General features: G+C 44.7%; 2 protein-coding genes and 1 non-coding gene across 9 annotated transcripts in view; 1 reads left to right on the forward strand and 2 right to left on the reverse strand.

Moving 5' to 3' along the window:
* BAAT (bile acid-CoA:amino acid N-acyltransferase) overlaps positions 1–23,941 on the forward strand; it is a 59,730-nt gene that overhangs the window by 15,037 nt on the left and 20,752 nt on the right. For 3 of the 6 annotated variants that reach the window (XR_005456614.1, XM_038769826.1, XM_038769825.1), the window contains exon 4: positions 23,167–23,231. The exons of 2 other annotated variants lie outside the window; for them this stretch is intronic. Coding sequence is in view for 3 of the 4 variants with exons in the window: in XM_038769826.1 (XP_038625754.1) it covers positions 23,167–23,220 (54 nt within the window). In the remaining variant the exon portion in view is untranslated. Of the gene's footprint in view, positions 1–21,062; positions 21,219–23,166; positions 23,232–23,941 lie in introns of those variants that run through there. One more of the 6 variants, XM_038769823.1, reaches the window with a different exon arrangement.
* On the reverse strand, positions 7,534–7,671 carry LOC119948463. The gene has a single exon (XR_005456857.1). It is a non-coding gene; the product is annotated as a small nucleolar RNA SNORA7 (small nucleolar RNA).
* PLPPR1 (phospholipid phosphatase related 1) overlaps positions 9,422–23,941 on the reverse strand; it is a 289,407-nt gene continuing 274,887 nt past the window's right edge. For both annotated transcript variants that reach the window (XM_038769829.1, XM_038769828.1), the window contains 3 exons: positions 19,921–20,097; positions 16,304–16,435; positions 9,422–10,486 (listed from right to left, as the gene is read on the reverse strand). In XM_038769829.1, the coding sequence (XP_038625757.1) occupies positions 10,454–10,486; positions 16,304–16,435; positions 19,921–20,097 (342 nt within the window). In that variant the 3' untranslated portion in view covers positions 9,422–10,453. The remainder of the gene's footprint in view (positions 10,487–16,303; positions 16,436–19,920; positions 20,098–23,941) is intronic.

The raw sequence follows: 23,941 nt of genomic DNA on the forward strand, positions 1-23,941 counted from the left end.
TGTCGCACATAGGGCTCGCAGTCTTAATCCCCATGTTCCAGATGAGGTAACTGAGGCTCAGAGAAGTGAAGTGACTTTCCTAAGGTCACACAGCAGCAGCCTGAAAGACAACCACTTCTGATTTGAAGTCTCCACCATTCAGGCATCAGACCCATTGCCCACAACTCGGATCCACTGCCATTTTGACACAGAGGGCAAAAGAGCACACACTGCATCTTTCCCCCCAGTAACTCTGCCCTGCAATTGTCCACCCTTCCCCTGGAAGTTCATCCTTGCCAGCCCTTCCTCAGGTCAAAGTAGCCCCGAAGTTACTGTAAAGAGGGCTCTCAGATCCCTGGAGGTGTTCCCCAGGGTCCCCAAACTTCCAAGTTTCCATTCCCGGCACAGGGGAGGTCCTTAGGAATCCACAGCATGTTACCTCTAAAAACTCCTTTCCATCTCTGCCCCTACCCCTTGACTTCCTCAGTTACATGCCCCACAGTGGCAAATGGATCATTAGAGGGGCAGCCAAACAGTCCCTGTTTCTAGAAAGTGACTGCTGGCAGATAGGAAAGGTTACTCACCTTTCCTTCCCATTATACATCTAAGGTAATGTGTCCCTCCAAAAAAGCTAGGATTCTGCAACTCTTTGATTGATTCTGTTGACCTTGATCAGGATAGTGCTATAATAACAAGTTTTTAATATTGAGTGCACGAAGCATATAGTGTTCCTTGATTGGGTCACCAATAAAAAAAAGCCCAATTCCAAACCACTTTTCCTTTAAATTATCACAGTAACAAAGGGTTTAATGCTATTCATTTTCTATTCCAGGGTCCCTATATTTCCTGTCAAGGATTTCACCTGGACCCTGCTTTCTTCCCTCCTTGACCTCTGTCTTCAAATGTTCACTTTCTGATGGCCTCTTCCCCACTGCTTTCAAACTGTTTTTGAGGAGCAACGTGTTGTAGTGGAAAGAGCACGGGCCTGGGAGTCAGAGGACCCTCACACAGCACTCCCTCGGCCTCAGATTGTGGACGGTTCTCTATTTATTTTTTAATGGTATTTGTTAAGTACTTGCTATATGCTAGGCACTGTAATAAGAACAAGCTAATCAGGTTGGGCACAGTCCATGTCCCACGTGGGGCTCACAGTCTTAAACCCCATTTTACAGATGAGAAAACTGAGGCACAGAGAAGTTGAGTGACCTGTCCACGGTCACACAGCAGACAAGTGGCAGAGCCAGGATTAGAACTTAGGTCCTCTGATTTCCAGACCCGTGCTTTTTCCATTATGCCAGACTGCTTCTCATGCTGCTTCCCAGCATTTATCCAGGAATTAAATTTTTAAAAATTTCTTTTATGTGGATTTTAATAAACCTTCAACAAATGGTAGAAGGGAAATAGGGTGATAACTGGAGGGAGCCATGGGGTCAAGGAAGATTTTTTTTTAGGATAGGTGATACATGAGCATGATTATGATTATTATTATTGTTATAATAATAATTAACAACAACAATAATAATAATTGTGGTGTTTGTTAAGCACTCACTATGTGCCAAGTACTGTACTAAGCACTGGGGTAGATACAGGCTAATCAGATTCCACATGGTGTTCACAATCTAAGTAGGAGGGAGAACGGGTATTATAAACTCCATTTTGCAGATGAGGGAACTGAGGCACAGAGAAGTTAAGTGACTTGCCCAAAGTCACACAGCAGGTTAGAACACAAGTCCTCTGACTCCAGGCCTGTGCTCTTTCCACTAGGCCACATTACTTCTCACATCCTGCTCATATACTTTAGTCTAGGAGGCCCAATTCCATGGAGAAAGTGGCTTGTTTCTGAGTGAGCAATGACGGCAGCAGGATTTTCAGGCGGAAAAGAAGCCTTCCCTCCAGGAGTGGATGGAGCACAGTTCACGCTAAGCTACTGGTCACTGACCTGGCTGCCATTCCCATATTTCCCAGGAGTTTCTGGAGAAATGGAGGGCCAAGGGGCTGAGCCGTCACATCTGCCCGCTTTTCCTCCCCGCTCCCCCTAATCCTGAGGGAAAACTCACAGTCAATGCTGAGCTGTTCCACCACATGTCCGCAGGTCCAGGCGCTGAGCCCATGTTTCCTGCCAATCTGGGCTTTTATTGTTTTGCCCATTGACATACTCTCTCCCGAGGCACTCGTGAATCCTCCATGGCCTTCCATTTGTTACTGAATTGTCAATCTGTTCTCCTTTGCCAGTCAGAGTCCGCTCCTCCTCGGAGACGCATGCCGGGATCCGCCATACTGGGTTCATTGTTGTTACACGGTTTGGGTCCAGGCTTGAGTGCTAGATGGAGGTGAGGATCCGTGGTCAGACTCCCCACTGGACTTTAGAGTTCTTGGGGTCAGGGAGAAGGGGCTGAAGAGGGGCTGGAACCAGGGTTCTGATCTCTGAGGAGAGGAGCGGCGGGGTGTCATCCCCAAGGCAGTGGCAGCTTGAGTTCTCTGTATGGTGAGGGTATCCACTCTCTCTCCAGCCCACTTGCATCCCAGGCCCAGGAAAGCCCGCTCCCTCTTGCCACAGATGCCATTCACCTGCCTCCTGGACCTTGGAGGTACTGAGCCCTCTCCCCTCCCGCTGTGAAGGCCACTTGCCCTTATCCTGAGTAAACTGGAACTTTCTGCCTCTCCTCCTTCTCCCAGCTGCCATGGTCACACTTCTGGCTGGGATCCTGGGCTCTTCCTGGCAGTGTGACCAGCTCAGCTCAGATGGGTGCTGTCACCCTCAACATTGGACATGGTGTCACCCAGGCAGAAACCATGTGCCTGGGTGACAAGCATGATCTCTGTCCATAAAAGAACAATTCCTTCAGGGCGACAGCAGGCAGCTCACACAGGGAAGCTATGCTATGGCTTGACAATAGCTGGCTTCCACAAGCCCAATCCAGCGTTTTCCAGGAGAATCAGGATGAATTGCAGTGCTCTGCACACAGTAAGCGCTCAATAAATATGATTGAATGAATGAACAAAAACATTAGCAGTCCATTTCTCATTCATTGGAATGAAAACAGTGCTGGAAATATTAACTAGCAAGAAATATCCATTTGGCTTCTTTTTTATCTGTTCAAACAGTCATGCAGTCCACCAGCGTGGCTAGAGAAGCAGTGTGGCTCAGTGGAAAGAGCCCAGGCTTGGGAGTCAGAGGTCATGGGTTCTAATCCCGGCTCCGCCACATGTCTGCTGTGTGATCTTCGGCAAGTCACTTAACTTCTCTGAACCTCAGTTACCTCATCTGTAAAATGGGGATTAAGACTGTGAGCCCCACACGGGACAACCTGATCATCTTGTATTCCCCTAATGCTCAGAACAGTGCTTTGCACATAGTAAGTGCTTAACAAATACCATCATCATCATCAGTTGCGAACATGATAGTTTTCTCTTATCTCCTCACTTTGCCCTCTTACTGGATCACTTCACTTTCCATCCTTCCCTGTTCTCTCCCTCCTCAACTCTTTTTTTTCCTTCTTCTCCAATTTGATTTAGGTTCCCATCTAATAACTCTGCTTTGTGGAATGCACACATTCTTTGGTGTTTTTCCTTCAGTCTCTCCCACCTCTTTCTCTCTTCTACTTTTCCCACCCCCTCCATCACCCCCTTCTTCTCTTTTTCACTTTTCTTTCTGAACCCCTGTGGAAAGCTCCCTGTCAGGGTATTGGGAGATTGCAAGCACAATTATGCTTAAGTTGCTCAGACTGAAGGCAGGTTTGCATGCAGGTTTGTGTGTATTTGTGCACTTGCCTGGGTGTGTTTGTGTGTGTGTGTGTGTCTAGGCAAAGCAGACAGCACTAAAGAGACTGATACTGATGAATTTCACATTTGTCAGCTAAAGACCAGGAAGCCTAGAACAATGCTTCCTGCCCAGCCATTGTTACCTCCTGGTAAAGGCCAGCCTAGAACCAGGGGCCGACAGCCTGGAACCAGGAGAAGAAAGATCGAAGAAGAGTTGAGGGTCACCAGGTAGCTGAGACCCACCCATGTGGAGAGGCTGCAGGAATGTTGAGGGTCCCTGCCCTCAGGAGAAAGGTCCCGAACCATCTACACAGAGGGGGAGGATGGTGATGATGATGGTATTTGTTAATTACTTTGTGTCAAGCACTGCTTTAAGCACTGGGGTGGACGCAAGCTAGTCAGGTTGAACACAGTCCCTGGCCTACATAGGACTCACAGTGTTAATCCCCATTTTACAGATGGGGTAACTGAGGCACAGACAAGTTAAGTGACTTGCCCAAGGCCACGCAGCAGACAAGTGACAGAGCTGGGATTAGAACCCACGTCCTTCTGATTCCCAGAAGCAGGGGGTGATTGCCAAGGTGCTTGTGACCAAAGGACCTTGGCTGAGGTACTGAGCAGGACAAAGGGCAGACTAGGTGCAAGTGCTGGTATGTGGTTGGGGGAGGGAGAGAGCATTTGAGTGTGGGTGCTTCACTGTCTGGGAAGCTTCCTGAAATGCAATTCCCCACCGGACAGCATACTAACCTTACCGAAGCCTCATTTCTGAAAACTGCCTCCTGAATTTGAGTGTTGGTTTCGTGACTTCTATAGGCTAGTATCATTTGGGGTTGCTAATGCTGAGATCTGGTCACCCAGGAAACCATGGCCAGTAAGAGCTATTTGCCATTCAGCAGGCTCTTTTATACCAAGCTCTGTTCTTTCTTTTATTAACGGGTAGCCCATGATGGCAGCTTCCATCAGTTTCAGCCCTCTGTCTGGGCTGAGCTCGAGGAAGACCTTGGCAAGCTCCTAAAGAGCAGGGATAAATGGACAAAAAAAATAACTAAAGAACTGAACTCCTGTTCCTTACATGGCCTATACTTAGGAGTGAGCCCCTTTGGTAAGAAGTGTTCCCAACTAAAGGAGGTGGAGGGACTATGCGATGCCCAAGGAGCATTGGTTGAGAAACAGAAAGAAAGGGACACCCTCTGAGGTTCATGTAGAAAGAGTCAATGAGAAAGTACTAGAAACTAAGGAGGCCTACCACCTGAGAAAAGGATGGACTGCTAGATCGGTGACAGAGTTAGGGGGCTAGTTGGGATCATTGTAGCACAAGATTCCTTCTTTCCTCCGTCCTCCCTCCCTCTCCGGTCACCAGCACAACAGGGCAGAGTTGTATACCAGTGCTGAAACCTTTCCATCTCTGTTCATACACTCTATACTTGGTGGTAGTTAAGCCCTGTATCTCCCCTATCCGCCCTCCTTTCTGCGTCAACTACACCCCTTAAGCCCTTTGATACTCAACCCAGCTCCATGGCACTTATGAACATACATGTACTTGTGTACATATATGTACACTTATATACATATTCTTATACTCTACCAATCCATATCCCTATCCCTACCCCTTTCCCTAATCTATTTTAATGTCAATCCTTCCCTGTAGACTGTCAGTTTCTTGTGGGCAGGGATCATGCCTACCAACTCCATCATATTGTACTTTCCCTAGCACTTAGTACAGTGCTCTGCAGACACTCAGTGTTCAATAAGTACCATCGATTGATTGAAGGGCTTTGAATTCAGTTTCAGCCAAATTTAATTTTTTAGAGGGCCCATTTTACTAATGGACATACAGGTCCTCCTAGTATATTCTGAATAATGGATAAACATCAAACAATCAATGGTATTTATTGGACACTTAAGGTGTGCCAAGCACTGTACTAAAGCTCTTGAGAGAGTACCATACAATAAGAATTGGTAGACACAATGCTTGCCCACCAGGAGTTTATAATCGTGTTGGGGTTAGTATGGACAGTTCCCAGTGGAAGGTTTTCAGAGCTCAGGGCTTCTGACTCCCTTCCCTTCCCACTCCCCTATGCCCTCTTCTTTCTCAATGCCTTCTTAACCACCCCCACCTCCTCAGCCTGGTTAATTTATTTCCAAAGTCTGCAGTCTAATTTAGGAGGATTTGGTTTTCAAACTGGCTTTTAAATAAATAATGGGGAAGTCTGGCTCAGCAGAACAAAGCAGCCTGAAGGTACTCTAAATTCACCTTTGGGGATTTCTGAATTATTAGGAGTGACTTCTATTCATTCAGAATAGCCCCAGATCCTTGGCTAATCAGTTCACACTCGATTCGATTTTGGTTTTTCCATTGGCTACGATGTTGCTTTGCCTTCGATGGCCCTGGTTCTAACTTCAGCTTTTGCTCTGTGTTACTACAGTCCCCCACCTATGACTAGCTACACTGATTGGGACCCCAGCTCAGTACATTTTACAATCCATTTTCGTTCATTTTAGGGACATCATTAGGAATTGGTGACATAAGGGTCATTCATTCAGTTGTGTTTATTCAATCAATCGTATTTATTGAGCACTTACTATGTGCAGAGCACTGTACTAAGCGCTTGGGAAGTACAAATTGGCAACACATAGACACAGTCCCTACCCAACAGTGGGCTCACAGTCTAAAAGGGGGAGACAGAGAACAAAACCAAACATACCAACAAAATAAAATAAATAGGATAGAAATGTACAAGTAAAATAAATAAATAAATAAATAGAGTAATAAATATGTACAACCATATATACATATATACAGGTGCTGTGGGGAAGGGAAGGAGGTAAGATGGGGGATGGAGAGGGGGACGAGGGGGAGAGGAAGGAAGGGGCTCAGTCTGGGAAGGCCTCCTGGAGGAGGTGAGCTCTCAGCAGGGCCTTGAAGGGAGGAAGAGAGCTAGCTTGGCGGATGGGCAGAGGGAGGGCATTCCAGGCCCGGGGGATGACGTGGGCCGGGGGTCGATGGCGGGACAGGCGAGAACGAGGTACAGTGAGGAGATTAGCGGTGGAGGAGCGGAGGGTGCGGGCTGGGCAGTAGAAGGAGAGAAGGGAGGTGAGGTAGGAGGGGGCGAGGTGATGGAGAGCCTTGAAGCCCAGGGTGAGGAGTTTCTGCCTGATGCGCAGATTGATTGGTAGCCATTGGAGGTTTTTGAGGAGGGGAGTAATATGCCCAGAGGATTTCTGGACAAAGATAATCCGGGCAGCAGCATGAAGTATGGATTGAAGTGGAGAGAGACACGAGGATGGGAGATCATAGAGAAGGCTGGTGCAGTAGTCCAGACGGGATAGGATGAGAGCTTGAATGAGCAGGGTAGCGGTTTGGATGGAGAGGAAAGGGCGGATCTTGGCAATGTTGCGGAGCCGAGACCAGCAGGTTTTGGTGACAGCTTGGATGTGAGGGGTGAATGAGAGAGCGGAGTCGAGGATGACACCAAGGTTGCGGGCTTGTGAGACTTACTTGAGCACTTACTTGTGAGACTTTATTGAGCACTTACTGTGTGCAAAGCACTGTACTAAGCACTTGGGAGAGTCTTGTCTTATGCCAAGTCGTTTCCGTCCCCTAGCGACACCATGGTCACATCTCTTCCAGAATGCCCTGCTCTCCATCTGCAATCGTTCAGGTAGTGTATCCATAGAGTTTTCTGGGTAAAAATCTGGAAGCGGTTTACCATTGCCACCTTCCATGCAGTAAACACGTCTCCGCCCTCGACTCTCTCCCATGCCTCTGCTGCCCAGCATGGGTGAGTTTTGACTTGTAGCAGATTGCCTTCCACTCGCTAGCCACTGCCCAAGCTAGGAATGGAATGGGTAGGCCTCTGCTTGACTCTCCCTCCCATAGCCGAGACTGGTAGAGTATTAGAAACTCTCCAGGTGCGACCTTGAGAGGGGCTTGGGAGAGTACAACACAACAATAAACAGACACATTCCTTCCTTCAGTTACCTTCAGTCCTTCCCCTCAGTTGCCCCCTGACCATCCAAATCACCGCCGTTTTTCAACATAGATTTTGCTATATTGCTATGTTACTCTATATTGCAATCTCCCAAGTGCTTAGTACAGCACTATGCACACAATAAGCACTCAGTAAACACGATTGATCGATTGATTCCATATCAGTCTGGTTGTAATTCCTTCTTCAAATTCCATAACTGTGTATTCCACCAGTTCATATCACCATATGTTCTTGTGTAGACTTTCAATACTGGCCCATTTATACATTAATATATGCCTTGCCCTGGTCTTCATCTGTATTGCCATAGTCAATTTTACACTTTTCTCATTTGCCTGATTGTAATTCGGATCGTTACAATTGTCCTGACTTGCTTACTTTTGTATTTTGCTGTCACCCTGGGTCCCTAATGCTTTCTTTAAAATAAGTAAAAATGGGGGAGATGTGAATTACTCAGATTAAGGTTGGGTGTATTTGTAGTTCTAGTACTAGCAGAAAGGAGTTCCAGGAAGGAAGAAGGGTGGGAACAAGGGGTCGGAGGTGATGGAGACAAGGAGGAGGTAGTGAATAGGTTGGCTGGAGAGGAACGATATGTGTGAAGTGGGGTGTAGTGGGAGAAGAGAGTGGACAAGTAGGAGGGAAAAGGCTAATTGAGGACTTAAAAACCAGTGGCCAGGAATTTCTGTCCTAAGTGAAGAGGAATGGGAAACCAAGAAGTTTTCTGAGGAGTGAGGAGATGTGTGCAGAACGATATTTTAGAAAAATCATCACGTATTTATTGAGTACTTACTGTGCAGGGCACTGTACTAAGGGCTTGGGAGAGTACAATATAAAAGAGTAGGTAGATAGGCTCCCTGCCCACAAGGAGCTTAAAATCTAGAGGAGGAGCTACCAGTCTAGAGGAAGAATGTACAGCCTAGAGGCTGCACTTCCCCAATATGTCCCAGTGCCAATCCATATTACTAGACAAGACTAAGGCTGGCCTCCAAGAGTAGGGTGAGAAAGACAGGAAGCACAGTGTAATTCATCATTTACCTCACTGCCTTCTACCCTGTGTTGCACTGTATGCAGTTGTCCTTCATTTTCAAAGATGGCATTACTGCCGCTGAGATTCTAACCGCATGTGAAAGTTGGGTAGAAAAGACCCATGTGGGACCATTGTGCATGTGAAAAGATATATCTTTGCCGCCTCTCTCTGTTTTTGAGCCTGTCTCTTAGTATCTTCGTCTTCATGGGTTACTCAGGATACTCAAGCAAAGGCTTGAGTGAAGCTTTTGCTCAAAGAGAAGCAGTGTGGCTCAGTGGGAAGAGCGCGGGCTTTGGAGTCAGAGGTCATGGGTTCAAATCCCACCTCTGCCATTTGTCAGCTGTGTGACTTTGGGCAAGTCACTTAACTTCTCTGGGCCTCAGTTCCCTCATCTGTAAAATGGGGATTAAGACTGTGAGCCCCACATGGGACAACCTGATCACCTTGTAACCACCCCAGCACTTAGAACAGTGCTTTGCACATAGTAAGCGCTTAATAAATACCATTATTATTATTATTATTATCATCCACTCTTCTTATTGTTGCCTGCTGGACAGCTTTGTCTGCTGCAGAAGTCACCCAACAACCTACAGCTACATCCGACGATTAAGCCCCAAAAGAGTTGTTCTAACTGAAAACAAAGACACAAGCCAGAGCGGATTTTTTTGTGATTTTTTTTTCATCTCTTTTGGAAAAAAAATGTACAAAAAAAGCTAAGAAGAACCAGCGTGGATGTGTCAGAATAACATTTCAGTAAGGTACAGACAAGGGACTCCTCTTAAAGGAGGCACACATCATTATCATCATGCTAGAAAAATGAGATGCAGTTAAAAGCCTAGAACAATTAAAAACCACAAAGTGAAGCTGTTACTCTGGTTCTATTTGCCTTTTATGGCCTTTTTATATTTTTAAGCAGTACTGCGCAAACGGTTAAATACTCATTTTCGTATAAAGTCAATACATGGTGGATGTACAAAATTGTGGAGTTGAAGAGTAAGGCTGGTGATGGTTATCTGTGGGACAGAGTAGAATGTCTCATGCCCTTATGGAGTACACTGCTTTCAGAAGTAATGAAGACATTATCTAAGAAAATGTCACTTAACCGTCTCACCAAAAAAATCCAGTTGTCCTTTAGTAGTGGCCTGAGACACCCAAGTGGCATCACTTAACAATTGCGTTTTTACTACTACTGCCACATTTGTCGGCATGCTAAGGTCAGAACACAGGGTGCTATAGATTTCCTGATTTCTCAACCATCAGCACAGACCTTGAACCTCTAAAATGGGAATTACTTGTCAGGGCTTGAAATTTGGGAGAAGCAGCTTCTATGGTAACAGAACGACAAAAAGTGAGTTCTTATAATAGTGGTATTTTCAACATATATAAAACTGAGAAAAGAAAGTTTGGGTACAAATATCACAGAACAACATCAACAATTCAATAGATGTAATTCCTCAGTGCACACCTTAACAGGAAAAGTTTTTTTGTTGGTTTTTAAATTCTGGCATAAATATAATAAAGCTGACAAAAAAATTAGGGCAAGCTACAGCACTTCCTCATACAAAAAATGTACAAAACATTAGCCTCTAACTAGACATAACATAATACTTGTCTTCACAGTTTGACATTTAGTAACTGTGTCTTGGAGTATTGTACTGGAAGGTAATAAAAATAGCTTCTTTCTCCATCTTCCACCTCAGGTTACTTCAGTCATGGAGGCAGAGTGATTCTATAAAGAGCAAATCAGATATCAGATATCAGAAAGCTTCATTCTGGTTAATTAAGATGGACTTGGATGCTAGCACCTGGAATCCTAAAAGGACAGGGGCAGCACACCCACTGATCATCAGGAGAAGCCTACCACTGTTCTCTCCATTTTGCTCTCAGAATGAAGCAACCAAGCTCTCAAACACTCATTCCCTGGGCAATGGCTGCTTGCCCTTCTGCCTCCTCCTGCCCTCCCCCATTTGCTTGCTTGCTTGAGTCACCTTACAGAAATATTGAAGGGAGAACGTAGCCAGGGTGGCCATTCTGATAGTAGAATTGGCAGGAACCTACCTTCCAACCCCAGCAGAGCACACCCCAAAACAGGGCTCTGCTTCATCTCTAGCAGAGATGAACAATCTTCACCCAGCAGGCAGGACACGTTTCTGGGATACCAGGCTACCGGGAGAGTTTCCAGGGATGGCCTTCTGGGATTGGAATGTGGAATATGTGACATCGCTATGAGGCAGAGCTAAGGGCAAATCAGGGGTGCAACTGTTTAAATGTCAAAGAAAAATAAGCATAACTTACCACACGACCTCAGGGCATTTGCCCAAATTTGGTCAAATGCCTTGTGGGAGAGTCTGATTCTGACCCTAGCACCCTCCTGAGCAAACATGTTATGTAACATTTTATCCACCACCCAGACGATTGGGGCTCATTCTCTCTTCCTTCATTCAAGTCTGTGTTGGCACTCCTGTATGGACTGATGGCAACTTACTCTCCCTTTCAAAATCGGGCTCGTTCATGATAGGACTCAATCCAGCCCTTCCTATCTAGTAGGGTGTAAGGAATTCTCTTCCTGCTAAATTTTCCAATTCACCATTCTCTTAAAATTCATATATTTGAAAACTTCCATGAAGCTGCCCCTAACTTTTATCTAAATTAAATAATCACAGATTTTCCATCCATACAATAATCTTTGTAGCTCTTCTCCAAACTCTGTCCAAATGTTTTACATCCTTCTTTAGCTGGGGAACTCAGGCCTGGACACAGTACTCTGGTCAGGATCTCACCAGCGTTGAGTATAAAGATGATGTTATTTCACAGTTCTTTATTTGGTACTCCTAAGGAGACATACTGCTATCACATTGTGTTTTTTATTTAAACTACCATATTATACTGCTGAATAAAGGCTAGCTGGTTATTCACCATGAGCTTTAGTTGCCAACTTGATAACCCTAATGAAAGTAAACTTTGAGGAATATGGAGAATATCAACTGGAAAGGATAAACGTGAGTCAAGAAATCCTTGACTCCTTGGTCTGGATGATACACCAAGGGAGACAACTACTAAAATTCCCCACATTTATTTTTTTTTTAGCTGGAGTGTGTAGGACTATTCTGAGGCTTCTTTTTTTTAGTGCTTTTCATAAGGGCCTTTGATGCTATTGAGGTTATGGTGATATGTAGTCTTGTCTACTGGAATTTGGCAAGAAATCACCACTTTTTTTTGAAATGCCATGTAGAATGTGGTCTACCTCCCTGACACCCATTGTCCATTCTTGGGTTTGTGGCATCCCAAATCCCTACCTCCCACAATGTTTGGAAAGCAGATTTAACATATCAGGCTAAGGAACGAAAGGGTCTGGAACACCAGGAAATGCTTAAGCCACAAGAACAGGGAATCTTATTCACCCAAGGCAGTGCAATCGCAACACTGACCCCTCCCTTCATCCCTCCTTAATTGCCATCTTCATCTGTTCTCTCTCCAATGGCTCCCCACTGCTTTCAAACATGCCCATCTCCCCTTTAGCCTAAAAAAACCCTCTCTTGACCCCACAGCTCCCTCCAGTTATTGCCCCTTCTCCCTCCTAAAATTCCTCTCCAAGCTCCTTGAGTGAGTTGTCTACACCCTTTATCTCAAGTTCCTCTCCTCTAATTCTCTCTTTGACCCCCTCCAAACTGGCTTCCGTTCCCTTCAATCCACAGTAACCTTCCTCTCAAAGATCACCAATGATCTCCTTCTTGCCAAATCCAATAGCCTCTACTCCATTCTAATCCTCCTTGACCTCTCAGCTGCCTCTGACACTGTCAACCAGCCCCCTCTCCCAGAAACATTATCCAACCATCACTTTACTGACACCGTCATCTCCTGGTTCTCCTCCTATCTCTCTGGCTGCTCATTCTCAGTCTCTTTTGCGGGCTCCTCCTCGGCCTCCCACCCCCTAACAATGTGTGTCCCTCAAGGTTTGGTTCTGGATCTCCTTCTATTCTCCATCTACACACTCCTTTGGAGAACTCATTTACTCCCATGGCTTCAACTACCACCTCAATACAGATTATTCCCAAATCTACATCTCCAGCCCTGATCGCTCACCCTCTCTGCAGTCTCACATTTCCTCCCGCCTTCAAGACATCTCTACTTGGATGTCCTGCGGTCACCTCAAATTTAACATGTCAAAAACAGAACTCCTTCTCTTCCCACCCAAACCATGTCCTTCCCCCGACTATCCCATCACTGTAGTGGCACCACCATCCTTCCTGTCTCACAAGCCCATAACCTTGGCATTATCCTTGACTCCTCTCTCTCTTTCAACCAACATATTCAATCTATCACTAAATGCTGTCGGTTCAACCACCACAAAATCACTAAAATCCATCGTTTTCTCTCCATCCAAACTGCTACTCTGTTAATCCAAGCACTTATCTTATCCCGTCTTATTGTATCAGCCTCCTTGCTGACTTCCCTACTTCCTGTCTCCCCCCACTCCAGTCCATAGTTCATTCTGCTGCCCGGGTCATTTTTCTACAAAAACGTTCAGGCCATGTTTACCCACTCCTCAAGAACTTCCAGGGGTTGCCCATCCACCTCCACATCGAACAGAAACTCCTTGCCATTGGCTTCAAAGCACTCAATCACCTTGCCCCCTCCTACCTCACCTCACTACTCTCCTACTGCAACCCTGGCGGCACACTTCACTTCTCTAATGCTAACCTTCTCACTGGACCTCAATCTCATCTATCTTGCCACTGACCTCTGGCCCATGTCCTGCCTCTGGCCTGGAACGTCCTCCCTCCTCATATCTGACAAATATTCTCCTCTGCTTCAAAGCCTTACTGAAGGCACTTCACCTTCAAGAGGCCTTCCCTGACCAAGCCCTCTTTTCCTATAATTCCACTCTCTTCTGCCTTCTGTGTTGCCCTTTCTCCCTTTATTCATCCCCTCTCCCTGCCCTACAGCACTTTTGTAACATCCATAATTTATTTATTTATATAAATGTCGGTCTCCCTGTCTAGACTGTAAGCTCATTTTGGGCCAGGAATGTGTCTGTTATATTGTTATAGTGTACTCTCCCAAGGGCTTAGTACAATGCTCTGCACACAGTAAGTACTCAGTAAAGTGATTGATTGATTGAACAACAGACTTTAGAGCTGGAGAAGGGGGAGTTATGAAAGCCCTAACATGTTTGGATAGTAGAAGAAGCAAACAGAGGCTCTTTGAGATAGATAAGGAGATGAGAGTAAGCTTGTTGATAAAAGAACAAATCCTATCTTTGATGACCAAAGCCCTCTCTCTGGGGTGTAGCAATAATTGATCATTAATAGAGTCTCTAGCATGCTCCAGTCCAGTGGTAAACTGCAAAGAACTTGATATGACTTCTAGATGACAAAGCCTAGATTAAGATGATTACCACATGAGGAATCTGGGAAAGTTTTAGGGTAGAAGAAAGACTATAGGTGCTTTATATTTTTATATGGTATTTGTTAAATGCTTTCTATGTGCCAGGCACTGTATTAAGGGCTGGGGTAGATACAAGATAATTGGATTTGGACACAGTCTCTGTCCCAAAGGGACAGCTCACAGCCTTAACCCCCATTTTACAGATGAGGTAACTGAGGACTAGCAAGTTAAATGACTCGCCAAAGGTTATATAGCAGACAAGTAGTAGAGCTGGGATTTGGTGCCGCCAAATAGGAGAAGAATTGAGAAGTAGCGTGGTGTAGTGGATAGAGCACAGTTCTGGGAGTCAGAAGGACCTGAGTTCTAATCCTAGCTCCACCCCTTGTCTACTGTGTAATCTTGGGCAAGTCATTTAACTTCTCTGGACCTCAGTTACCTCATCTGTAAAATGGGGATTAAGATTGTGCACCCCTTTGTGGGACATGGACTGTGTCCAATCTGATTAACTTGCATCTACCCTAGCTCTCAGTACAATGCCTGGCACATAGTATGTGCTTAACAAATGCATTAAAAAAAGAATTCCACAACATTTGGAGAAAAATTCCATAAATCTCAAAAGAGATGCCTAAGAAGAGAACAAGGGTCTCTTCTCCTTCATCTGCACCAGAACTGTGAGACCTAGCTAGTCTTCCAGCTTGTTCTTATCCATGTAAGATTTAAATCCAAGAATTTGTGCAATCTGTAGCTTCATATTAGGTGGGTGATGGGGGAGTTGGTAATATCCATGATACTTTAGCCACAGAATTTGAATTGCATATTGTCTTGTCTGTTGAAAGTTTCAATATTATTTTTCCTTTCACCGTAACATCTGTGATACTTTTTGTTCATGATTTTCATTGTCCATAACTATTATAGCTTACCCCTTTTAGTTATTAAACATTTCATGAATAGTGATTACTATACACATTATCTCAGAGAATTTTTCAGGGTTGTTCCACTGCACTTGCTAGTGCAACAAAGTAACAGTGAAGCAGCTGTAGTCTGGCTCCATGTTCATGGGATTAATGATAACTTTGAGCTTCATTTCTGACTTTTCAAGTGTGGCAAGTAGCTAAACAGTTGTGTGAAAGACCTAGAAAGCAACTCCTTTGCCAGCTTCTCTACAAATCTCTTACTCACAAATTATCTAGATAATCTTGATGCCCCCAAATATACTTTGGAATGATTTTATTCTTTTAACTACAGAAGTGGCTGCATAACTGAAATATTTGGATGTCAGACCAAAGAGCAATTCTGGGGACTGAATCATCTGGATAATTTGGCAGCCTAAGAGATTTTGAATCCATAACTCTAAGGGTTTGGGAGAGGCCTGGACTCTCTTCCTGGCTCTTCTATTTGCTCACGCTGGCTGTTTCCTCATCTGTAAGATAGAGATAAAAACGTTGACCTCACTGCAACACTGGGAGATTAATTAAAAAATGCACTAAAAGCCCTCTGAAAACTTCAGAAAAAGGCACTATCTAAACACAAGGTGTCATTATTTGGTCACATGGCTTTTGGAGATTAAGTGGCATTTCTTCCTCAACACTGTAACTCCTGGATCTAAACTGTTGTAGAGATACAGTTTTCTGTATTTTACTAACAATTGCACAAGCAACCTAGATCTTTCCTTTAACCCAAAGTGGAGATGAAGATATTTGGAGAGGGATAGAGGGAAATCATGAAAATGATTAAATCCTTTAAAAATACTTGTGATTAGATGGCTTGGGAAAGAAATGGTGGAGACTTTATTTAAGTCTTCAAGGATATAAAAGGTTATCACATTGAAGCTAGTCAATAGTTATTCTCCCACTTTCCTGATAACAAGAGGGCTAGGAGCTTTAACTGCCATAGGAGGGTCTGAGTTATTTGAGTTATGCTATAAAGAAGAATTTCCTGACATAAATGTTGTTGAATATCGGAATAGGTTACCAAATAGCTTGTGGAATCTCTTTCCCTGAAGGTCTTAAAGAGTAAGAGAAACATCCATCTGTTCAAGGGCTTCAGGGACAGCGATGAATAAAACACTTTTTTTCTGTGACACTAATTCCATGTGTTTTTTTTCATGAAGAATTGAATTCCTGAACATGCAAATTGATGGCAGAAAGGCTCACAATACCTGTGCACTCAGTGTCTCCAGAGGGCTTTCCACTCTTGGGAAAGCCATTAAGGGCATTCCTCGTGGATCTTCGGATTTTGGTTTGGAAGTAGAGCCACGTGTTCCTTTAAAGTTATGGACAACACACATTCCCTTCAGCGGAGAGAGAGAGAGAGAGAAAATAAATGTCAGGGTGCAACCACCATCTAAACCACCATCTACACCACCATCTTTAAGTGGTCCCGAGCTTCTCCATTAAAGACCTTCAGCAAAGATGCAAGCATATGTATGTGTGCCCTGGGAGAGTGGGAGAAGGTAGACAATAGCTTGGGAGCCCCACCAGGTTTTCACCTGCTTGAGGTCCACTGGAGTCTTAGGTGATGCTCCTGGAGGTGGGGGAAATGCAGAGTTGGAGTTTTCTTCTTTTATGGACAAACTGAGCTACAGACCACCCAGATACGCCCTTTGGGATAGACCAACTCGGGCAGGGAAATGCCCTCTGGGTTTCTGGTGGGTGGGAGGATTTTTGACTGATCCGAAAAATCAGGTATGCCACTCAGCTCGAAAAGGCTTCTGTCTCATTGAGATGATGGGGCTTGAAGAGGCTTCTGTCTCATTGAGATGATGGGGAACGGTGGGTGAACTTTGATGCTGAGACTTCAGGACTGAAAACCTGCATGGAGGAATCGATTAGAGTAGCAGTGGCTTGTGAGGCAAAACGCTCACACGCTCTCATCCATGCCAGTCACGTTCCCACGGGGGCACAGAGTGTAACAAGTGCGTAGCAGGCAAGAATGCATCATTACTGTGAGGTTTTTCTGGTTTGTCTGTTTTCTGTGTTTGTGTGTGTGCATGGCCTAGTAGTTAGAGCACGGTCCCAGGAGTCAGAAGGACCTGGGTCATAATCCCAGCTTCATCAAGTATGTGCTGCGTGACCTTGGACAAGTCACTTTACTTCCCTGTGCCCCAGTTACCTCATCTGCAAAAATGGGGATTAAGACTGTGAGCCCTACATAGGACAGGAACTGTGTCCAACCTGATTAGCTTGCATCTACCCCAACACTTAGAACAGTGCTTGGCATATATTAAGCGCTTAAAAAATCAACATCAGGCCCCATTTATGATCGGAGACTTCTTGCCCGGTAGACTGTAAGCTCACTGTGGGCAGGGTACATGTCTACCACCTCTGTTATACTCTCCCAAGTGCTTGGCACTTACACAGTAAGTGTTTAATAAATACAAGTGAATGATCAATTGATTGTAGTGCCAACACTTTGCCATAGTGCCATGAACCAGCAGGCAGTAGTCTTGGTAGCTGCTTTGGTCTTTGCTGCCCACATTAGCTAGCTAATTTTCAGGATTCCTGCTGGGCATGTTCACCTCAAGGAACACCTCAAGTGGTTCTCCAGTCAAAAACCTTCACCGTTCAAGGCATTATCCCCAGCAGAAAGAACCGGGATTAGAACCGAGGTCATCTGTTTCCCACAGCACTGTTCTTTCCAGTGGACCAACTGTCTCAATGTAGACATGTGATTGTCATTTAATAATAATAATAACAACAATGGTATTTATTAAGCACTTACTATGTGCCGAGCACTGTTCTAAGCACTGGGATAGATACAAGGTTATCAGGTTGTCCCATGTGGGGCTCACAGTCTTAATCTCCATTTTACAGATGAGGTAACTGAGGCACAGAGAAGTTAAGTGACTTGCCCTAAGTCACACAGCTGACAAGTGGCGGAGCCAGGATTAGAACTCATGACCTCTGAGTCCGAAGCCCGTGCTTTTTTCACTAAGCCACGCTGCTTCTGCTCATACATAACCCAAAATTTCCACCAGCAACCCAGACTTGAATCTATCTCTGAATTCTGCTCTCGAATCAGAAAATCGAATCAAGAAAGCCAGCCATCTCAGCGGGTGAGGTATATGAACAGAATGAGCATGGTGAAGTGAAGTAAGGGATCCATGAACGAAGAGTAATAATAATAATAATGATAATGGCATTTATTAAGCACTTACTATGTGCAAAGCACTGTTCTAAGTGCTGGGGAGGTTACAAGGTGATCAGGCTGTCCCATGGGGGGCTCACAGTCTTAATCCCCATTTTACAGATGAGGGAACTGAGGCCCAGAGAAGTTAAGTGACTTGCCCAAAGTCACACAGCTGATAATTGGCAGAGCTGGGATTTGAACCCATGACCTCTGACTCCAAAGCCCAGGCTCTTTCCACTGAGCCACACTGCTTCTCCAGTACAGAAGAAAGATTTTAAAGACGTAGTGAATCAAAGTTTCAGATAATGTGCCATAGCTGTGGGACAGCTAGGAAAATGTGGCCACAGACAGAGCTGCCTAGAGTCTAGCAATACGAAAAGGAGTGACAGTCTAAGAACAGCAGCTTTGAGGACTGTGACAACAAAAGACAGAAATGAAAATGGCACTACTACATTGCAAAGACTGCATTCATATGCACATGACATGGAAATGATTGTCAGTCATGAATCAATTTTTTCAAACACACTTGTACATGAACTTCTTGGGCAACAAACCAGTACTGGATATTAGTCTACTTGCTGCAGATACAATTTAATTCAGAGAAGCAGCATGCCTAGTGGATAGAGCACAGGCCTGGGAGTCAGAAGAACTTGGGTTCTAATTCTGGCTCTGCCACTTGTCTGCTGTGTGACCTTAGGCAAGTCATTTAACTTCTCTTTGCTTCAGTTACCTCATCTGAAAAAAGAGGATTAAGACTATGAGCCCCATGTGGGACATGGACTGCGTCCAACATGCTTAGCTACTATCAACCTCAGAACTTAAATACTTAACGCTTAATACTTAAGCACTTAAATACATGAAAAAAAAGGGGAACAGACGAGAATAGTTGGAATAGCAGGGATAGCTTGACAGTTGGAGATAATAATAGTTGTGGTATTTGTTAAGCATCCACTATGTGCCAGTCACTGTACTAAGTGCTGGGGTAGATACAAGCTAATCAGGTTGGACACAGTCCAACCTCGGGGTAAATACAGGTTAATCATATTGGACCTAATCCTTGTCCCACATGGGATTTACATTCTAAGGGGGAGGGAGAGCTGGTAGACAATCCCCATTTTGCATATGAAGAAACTGAGGCACAGAGTAATTGACTTACCCAAGGTCACAGAGAAGTCTAGCAGTGAAGCCAGGATTAGAACTCAGATCTCCTGACTCTCAGCCCTATGCTCTTTCCACTAGGTCCCACTGCTTCAATCAGCAGGGAAATAGCAAAGGGTAGTTTGAGTAACCAAGGACAGTTTTCTGGTTCTAGCCCTCCAGACTCCAAAATGAGAATCATATCCCAAGATTGTTGAGCCCCAACTGCTAACCCGACTGTGCTTCTTTTCCAACTAGTTAGCTCCCTCCTTCTTTTTCTGAATTCCCCTCTGATTAGCTTTTTTCCAAGCGATGCCTTCAGGTAAATGACTGGCTCCTAAGCTTAATGAATTTCCCTTTGGAAAAGACTACCAGGAGTTAGTTGGTGACAATGTTTCTGGGTGCAGCCTAGGGGTGGACTAGCTTTAGAGTGACCAACACACCCCTTATAATCTTAGATCACTTTGAACACGAGGGAATAGGGATGAAAAGAGGAGTAATTTGACTTACCAGAAACAGGGCCACCGCTGTTCCCAGGATGAAGCCTGCAATCACATCCGAACAATGGTTCCGATATTCAGAGACCCGGTTTAGGCCAGTAAGAAAAGCTGCACAAAGGGTCCCCAGGCACAGCACGGGCTTGGCTAGTCGGCTGCTCTTGGTCTTAATTGTACTCGTGATGTACATCTGAAACAATTGTGGGGGAAGGAGCTGTCAGTGGGCTGACCTTTTTGCTTTTAAAAACACACCCAAGGACCAACGTTCCCAGACCCCTTCAAAAGTACGCTCCTGTCAACCTTCTGAAAATATAATTACATGGTGGAGAACTTCCTCCGCTCTTGGTCTCATTTCCTCAAGGCAATTCAGTGGCTCAGTGGGCTACTGTCAATTGGTTTGCTCAGAGTTTTTGGTACAGGATTGTGTTAAGGATCCTCCCTCTGGCCTGGAACCCCCCGTTCATATGACAGACCACCACTCTCCCCATCTTCAAAGCTCCCCTAAAATCACATCTCCTCCGGGAAGCCTTCCCTGACTAACCTCTTATTTCCCACCCTATTCGCCCTCCCTTCTGTGTCATCTTTGCATTTGGGTCTGTAGCACTTAAACCTTTTGATACTCACCCCATTCCCCTATGTGCATATCCTTATATGCTGCTGCTTCCCCTATCTGTAATTTATTTTACTATCTCCCCCACTAGATTGTATTGTGCTTTCCCAGAGCACTTAGTACAGTGCTCTGCACACAGTATGTGCTCAATAAATACCACTGATTGATTGACTGATTAATGGGTTTTGGAAAAGTAAAAAGCCAAGGAGGAACAAAAAGCAAATAGTCATTCATTTCTACCAGAATATGTGTTTCTCTGTGTTTTGGAAGAAAAAAAAAAGAACAGCAGAATTAGGGAACATTCTTCTGATAACTCACATTTGTCTGGCTATTGCTGGAAGCAATGTCAGAAGAGCTGGCTGTGAGCATGTGGGCAGTACCGGGCATTCATTCAATCGTATTTATTGAGTGCTTACTGTGTGCACAGCACTGTACTAAGCGCTTGGGAAGTACAAGTTTGCAACATATAGAGACAGTCCCTACCCAACAGTGGGCTCACAGTTTAGAAGGGAAGCTAACTGATTTTTCTTCCTTTTGTTTTCTAGGCCAATAGGAAAGCGTCCAAAGGGCAATATGTTCATTCTTCCTCATCCAGTGCTTCTGCGACCCAATCTCTTTTCACTGCCAACTATACCTACTAGAGTCCTGTGAAGTTCATATTTTCCGTGGCTTTGCTTTCTGAGTTAGCAGGAGGTGACTGAGAAAACATAGTGGAAATTGGAACCACTGGAAACATGGTGCACTTTAAATCCTTCACTAGAGGAAAAAAGAATTAGGATACTCTCCACACTTCTCCTCACCCCCCACCCACATTCCAAAGACATATAACCAATTTTTCTCAAATCTGGCATTTCGATTTATTCCTTAGCAGTGGAGGTCTATTAGCTCCACCACAGCAATTTTCCCTCCCTCAGCTGAAGGAAATAATTAGTAAGAAAGATCACCTCTTGGCCTGGAATAAAGTAGCATTCACCAAATGTAACAACTCTTAGGGTAGTGAGCAGATGAGCATTGCTTATTAAGTGACTGGGCAGGATTGAATGACACTACTGCTCCTGAGAAAAGAAATTAAATGTTTTTAAACAGTATGGATCATGTCCTCCGTATTCCTTCTCAAAATTGTTTGCTAGTTGATGTCAAAAGCGGCATCAATGCACTACTCAACTCTTGATTAGAGCTAGACACCACTAAAATGATATATGTGTAGGGAAGCACTATGGCCTAGTGGAAAGGCCATCCAAACTGCTACCCTGCTCATTCAAGCTCTCATCCTATCCCGTCTGGACTACTGCACTAGCCTTCTCTCTGATCTCCCATCCTCGTGTCTCTCTCCACTTCAATCCATACTTCATGCTGCTGCCCGGATTATCTTTGTCCAGAAACGCTCTGGACATATTACTCCCCTCCTCAAAAACCTCCAATGGCTACCGATCAATCTGCGCATCAAGCAGAAACTCCTCACCCTGGGCTTCAAGGCTCTCCATCACCTCGCCCCCTCCTACCTCACCTCCCTTCTCTCCTTCTACTGCCCAGCCCGCACCCTCCGCTCCTCCACCACTAATCTCCTCACTGTACCTCGCTCTCGCCTGTCCCGCCATCGACCCCCGGCCCACGTCATCCCCCGGGCCTGGAATGCCCTCCCTCTGCCCATCCGCCAAGCTAGCTCTCTTCCTCCCTTCAAGGCCCTGCTGAGAGCTCACCTCCTCCAGGAGGCCTTCCCAGACTGAGCCCCTTCTTTCCTCTCCCCTCGTCCCCCTCTCCATCCCCCCGTCTTACCTCCTTCCCTTCCCCACAGCACCTGTATATATGTATATATGGTTGTACATATTTATTACTCTATTTATTTATTTATTTATTTATTTTACTTGTACATTTCTATCCTACTTATTTTATTTTGTTGGTATGTTTGGTTCTGTTCTCTGTCTCCCCCTTTTAGACTGTGAGCCCACTGTTGGGTAGGGACTGTCTCTATGTGATGCCAATTTGTACTTCCCAAGCGCTTAGTACAGTGCTCTGCACATAGTAAGCGCTCAATAAATACGATTGATTGATTGATTGATTGAAAGAGCGCAGGCCCGGGAGCCAGAGGACCTGGGTTCTAATTCCAGCTCTGCCACTTGTCTGCTGTGGAACCTTAGTTCCCTCATCTGTAAAATGGGGATGAGATCCTGCTCCTACTTAGATTGCGAGCCCTGTGTCTGTCAGGGACTGGGTCCAATATGATTATCTTGCATCTACCCCAGTGCTTAGCATATAATAAGCACTTAACAAGAACCGTAATAATAGTCATAATAATAATGTGTGTGTGGCTATGTGTAGATATATTTTTTAGCCTTTCTTTTAGCTTTGTTACTAGTGCCTTTGGTCACTATCCTCGGGGAAATGGCCAGTTTCTAGGTAAACACCACTTGGAAATGGGTGGCTTTCTGAAGTCAAGAATCAAGTTTTTTCAAGACCACTGACCAAGCATATACACTGAGATGATGATGATGATGATGATTATTATTATATACACTGAGAGATTAACATCCTGCATGGGGTGAGCACTATGTGCCAGGTATTTAGAACAGTTCCTGGCACATAGTAAGCGCTTAACAAATATCATTATTATTACTATTATTACTACCATGTGTGTTTTCTTTCATACAGGGCTCCACAAGAAGGCAACTCCTGTGTTATACTAGAACTGGGTGTTCCTGGTAATTACAGTACAGGTAATTCCAATAGGAACATGAAGATGAGTGCAGCAACAGGATAATCATGGCAGCATAATGTCCATTAGATTAAAATCAATGCAATTCTCTCTGGTCATTAGTTCAGCATAGATCGCTGTTTTCTTGAGCCCAAAATATCCTTTACAAAGTAATAAAAGGAGCACCCTCTATGTGCTACGGAAGACTAGGTGGTCCCCGGACACCAGAGAGGTAGACTAAATACCTAGCCCTGGTTTGGCTGGTAGTTTTCCTGTATGACAATCAATCAATCAATAAATGGTATTTCTTGAGCACTTACTGTGTACAGAGCACTGTATTGAGCAGTTGGGAGAGTACAATACAACAGAGTCAGTAAACAAGATCCCTGACCACATAGAGCTTGCAGTCTAGAGGGGAAGAAGGACATAAAAATAAATTACAGACAGGGGAAATGGGAGAGAATAAGGAGGTGGTTTGGTTTTCTCACTTTTAAAATGAGATGATAATATCTGCCTGGTCCCTAACTCATAGGACCATTTAGAGGAATTACTAACGCAGCTTGGAAGAAAAAACGCGGTAGACCTAATCCTACCCAACAGACTGTTAGAGGCATCTCTCTGGGCTCACTGCATTTGCAATTCCACCAATTTGTTTCTTTCACCTTGTACTTTAAAGAAATACTAAATGCCAGCAACCCCAAATGATAGTCATATAAATGCTATTAACATTGG

Source organism: Tachyglossus aculeatus, chromosome X4 (assembly GCF_015852505.1).
Source record: "Tachyglossus aculeatus isolate mTacAcu1 chromosome X4, mTacAcu1.pri, whole genome shotgun sequence".
Classification (NCBI taxonomy): domain Eukaryota; kingdom Metazoa; phylum Chordata; class Mammalia; order Monotremata; family Tachyglossidae; genus Tachyglossus; species Tachyglossus aculeatus.